Source organism: Nicotiana tabacum, chromosome 24 (assembly GCF_000715075.1).
Source record: "Nicotiana tabacum cultivar K326 chromosome 24, ASM71507v2, whole genome shotgun sequence".
NCBI lineage: Eukaryota > Viridiplantae > Streptophyta > Magnoliopsida > Solanales > Solanaceae > Nicotiana > Nicotiana tabacum.
This window is the reverse complement of record NC_134103.1, coordinates 39,212,169-39,214,540: the sequence shown is the minus strand read 5'-3', so window position 1 is coordinate 39,214,540 and position 2,372 is coordinate 39,212,169. Positions and strand designations below refer to the sequence as shown.

Genomic DNA, 2,372 nt, shown 5'->3' with positions numbered 1-2,372 from the left:
GTGTCGTTGTTGGAACTTCTCTTCTCCTCTCTTTTTTGTTTTGGGTTAACAATCTTTTTTGGTTTCAGCGTACTCGATAGAATTTGGGAGAGCATAAAGAAGAGGAAGGCATCTAAACTGCAGCTCCAATCCCTTTCTTTTTTTCTCTGGTTTTTGATACTTTATTTTTTTTAATTTCTTATAATAATATCTTTAAATGAAGGACCAAAACCATAAGCACCTAAACTAGGAGACAAGAATGAAGCAAGAAGTAACGATTAAGGATTCAACTAATACTATGCTACTTAATTTATAACCAATAATCTAATTACTTTTTTAGCAAACCAGTCATATCCCAACTAACAAAAAGTGGACCCGTTATTGGTGACTTGCCAAAATGGTCAAATGCTGCTCTTTAATCAATTAACCAATGGTTGGTAGCAACAATTTTTAAATTAAAAAAGAAAGAACTAAAAATCAACCGCAACATACAAAATAAAAAAATAATTTTGTCCATGCGTCACATTTTCACAACTTCACAGCAAATTTTCGATTTTCCAATGACATAGCTCGCTGCAAATCGGGCAACCCAATAACAGAACAAGTAAACACCACTCTCTCCGATCTATTTCCATCGCCAGTCGCCGCATTATTCATGCTCCACCACCGTAATCCGCCGCCGTTCTTGAACTCCCAACCCACTATCTCCTCCGCCATCTCCGACGACTTGTACATGTATGCATAATCTCCAGCTAAGCACACACTAACTGAAGAAACTCCAAAAGTTTCACTTTTCAGCTTCTTAATTAACGCCGGCGGCATTTCCCCCATTTTCTCACACTCAAAATTCTCCGTGTTCACTTTCCAAATTTTAACTCCGGTGACGTTTTCAGCGTCTCCAATCATTCCAATGAGGGTCAGACGATCATTGGAGAATCCGATGATCGAGTGGAAAATTCGTGGGTCGGGCCTTAACTCATAAGGTCCGGCCCAATTCTTGGTTTTCGGGTCGAAGCAGTGAGTGACGCCAGTGAATTTCTCGGCGACAATGAGTTTATCGCCGGTGGTGGCGATCGACAGCCACGTGGAAGCTGCGGAGTCTTTGAGTATGGGGGGCATGGATTCGCACGTTTCCCACGTGCGAGTCTCCATGTTGTAGACTTCCACGGCTAAAGGATCGTCCTCGAAATCGCTCGTGCCACCGGCTATAACGATGGAGCCGGCTATGTGAGCCACTATAGGATCGGTCCGCCACACGCGCGGTGCATCCACGTGATGCCACGTGACATTCATTGGGTCGAATGAGAAAGAGAGCTTTGAAGGTGAAAGCATGTAGAGCAAATTGGAATGGGATGATCGGAGGGCGGAGACGTACTTAATGGACGGCTGAGATATCTCGAGCCACACGTGCGAGCGGGGGTCATAAGCGTGTACAGAAATGTGATAGGGCGAGCGAGTGCATTGGGTGTGGATAATAAGCCACGGCTTTGGCTTGTTGAAGCATCGGAGAGAAGAGGTGATGGCTCGGCTCCATGATTTTGACACGCACGAAGCGGGAACCAAGTCGACAAGTGGCACGTGCGAAAGAATAACCTCTAAGACATCTCCATGAATGGGGGCTTCATCATCAAGAATAATGGCCATTTTTTTGGATAGTTTGAAGTAATTGAATATTTCAAAGATGAAAAGGTTTGAGGTTGGTATTTATATAGGGGAAGTGGATAATAGTTGGTGAGAGGTATTTTGGATATTTGGTTCATTATAGCAATATTGATTCAGTACGCCCCACTAGTGGTTGTATAATGTTGACTCACCAAGAACGATGAATTATGTCAACTTCAAAAGAGTCATTTTAGTTTTTTTTTTTTCAACCCCTTTTTGAATTCTACTAGTTGGTGGCATGACACATCTCTTTTAGTAGTTGTCTATGAGTATTCAATATAAAATGTATAAGTATATTTCGTCAAAAACCACTGGATTCTTCGTAAATGGAGGCGCTAGGGATTTGGGCGATGGGTGCTTTTGGCCGCTCTGTAAAATTTTCTATTCTACTAGGTGCCCGTTTGGATATATATAAGAATTGTAAAATGTAAAAAACAAACACTCGAAAATGATATTTAAAAATTAAAGTTGTGTTTGGATATAAATATAATTTTGAGTTGTTTTTGAATTTTTTGTGAGTGGTCTTAGTGAAAATTTTGAAAATTAATTTTTAAAGTTTTTCAAATTTTCGTAAAATTCCAAAATTTATTTTCAAGTAAAAATTGAAACTTTTATGGCTAAACATTGATTTCGAAAAAACTAAAAAATTATCGAAAAAAAGTAAAAAAAATTTCATGGCCAAACGGGCTCTAGATATTTGTTTTATCTAATTATTCCTTTAGATGAAACCG

General features: G+C 39.6%; 1 protein-coding gene across 1 annotated transcript; it reads right to left on the bottom strand.

The window, feature by feature from the left end:
• Positions 1-377: 377 nt before the first annotated feature.
• LOC107781622 (F-box/kelch-repeat protein At1g23390) lies at positions 378-1,667 on the bottom strand. The gene has a single exon (XM_016602358.2). The coding sequence runs from the start codon at positions 1,621-1,623 to the stop codon at positions 508-510; it is 1,116 nt and encodes a 371-aa protein (XP_016457844.2). The 5' UTR covers positions 1,624-1,667; the 3' UTR covers positions 378-507.
• Positions 1,668-2,372: the final 705 nt, after the last annotated feature.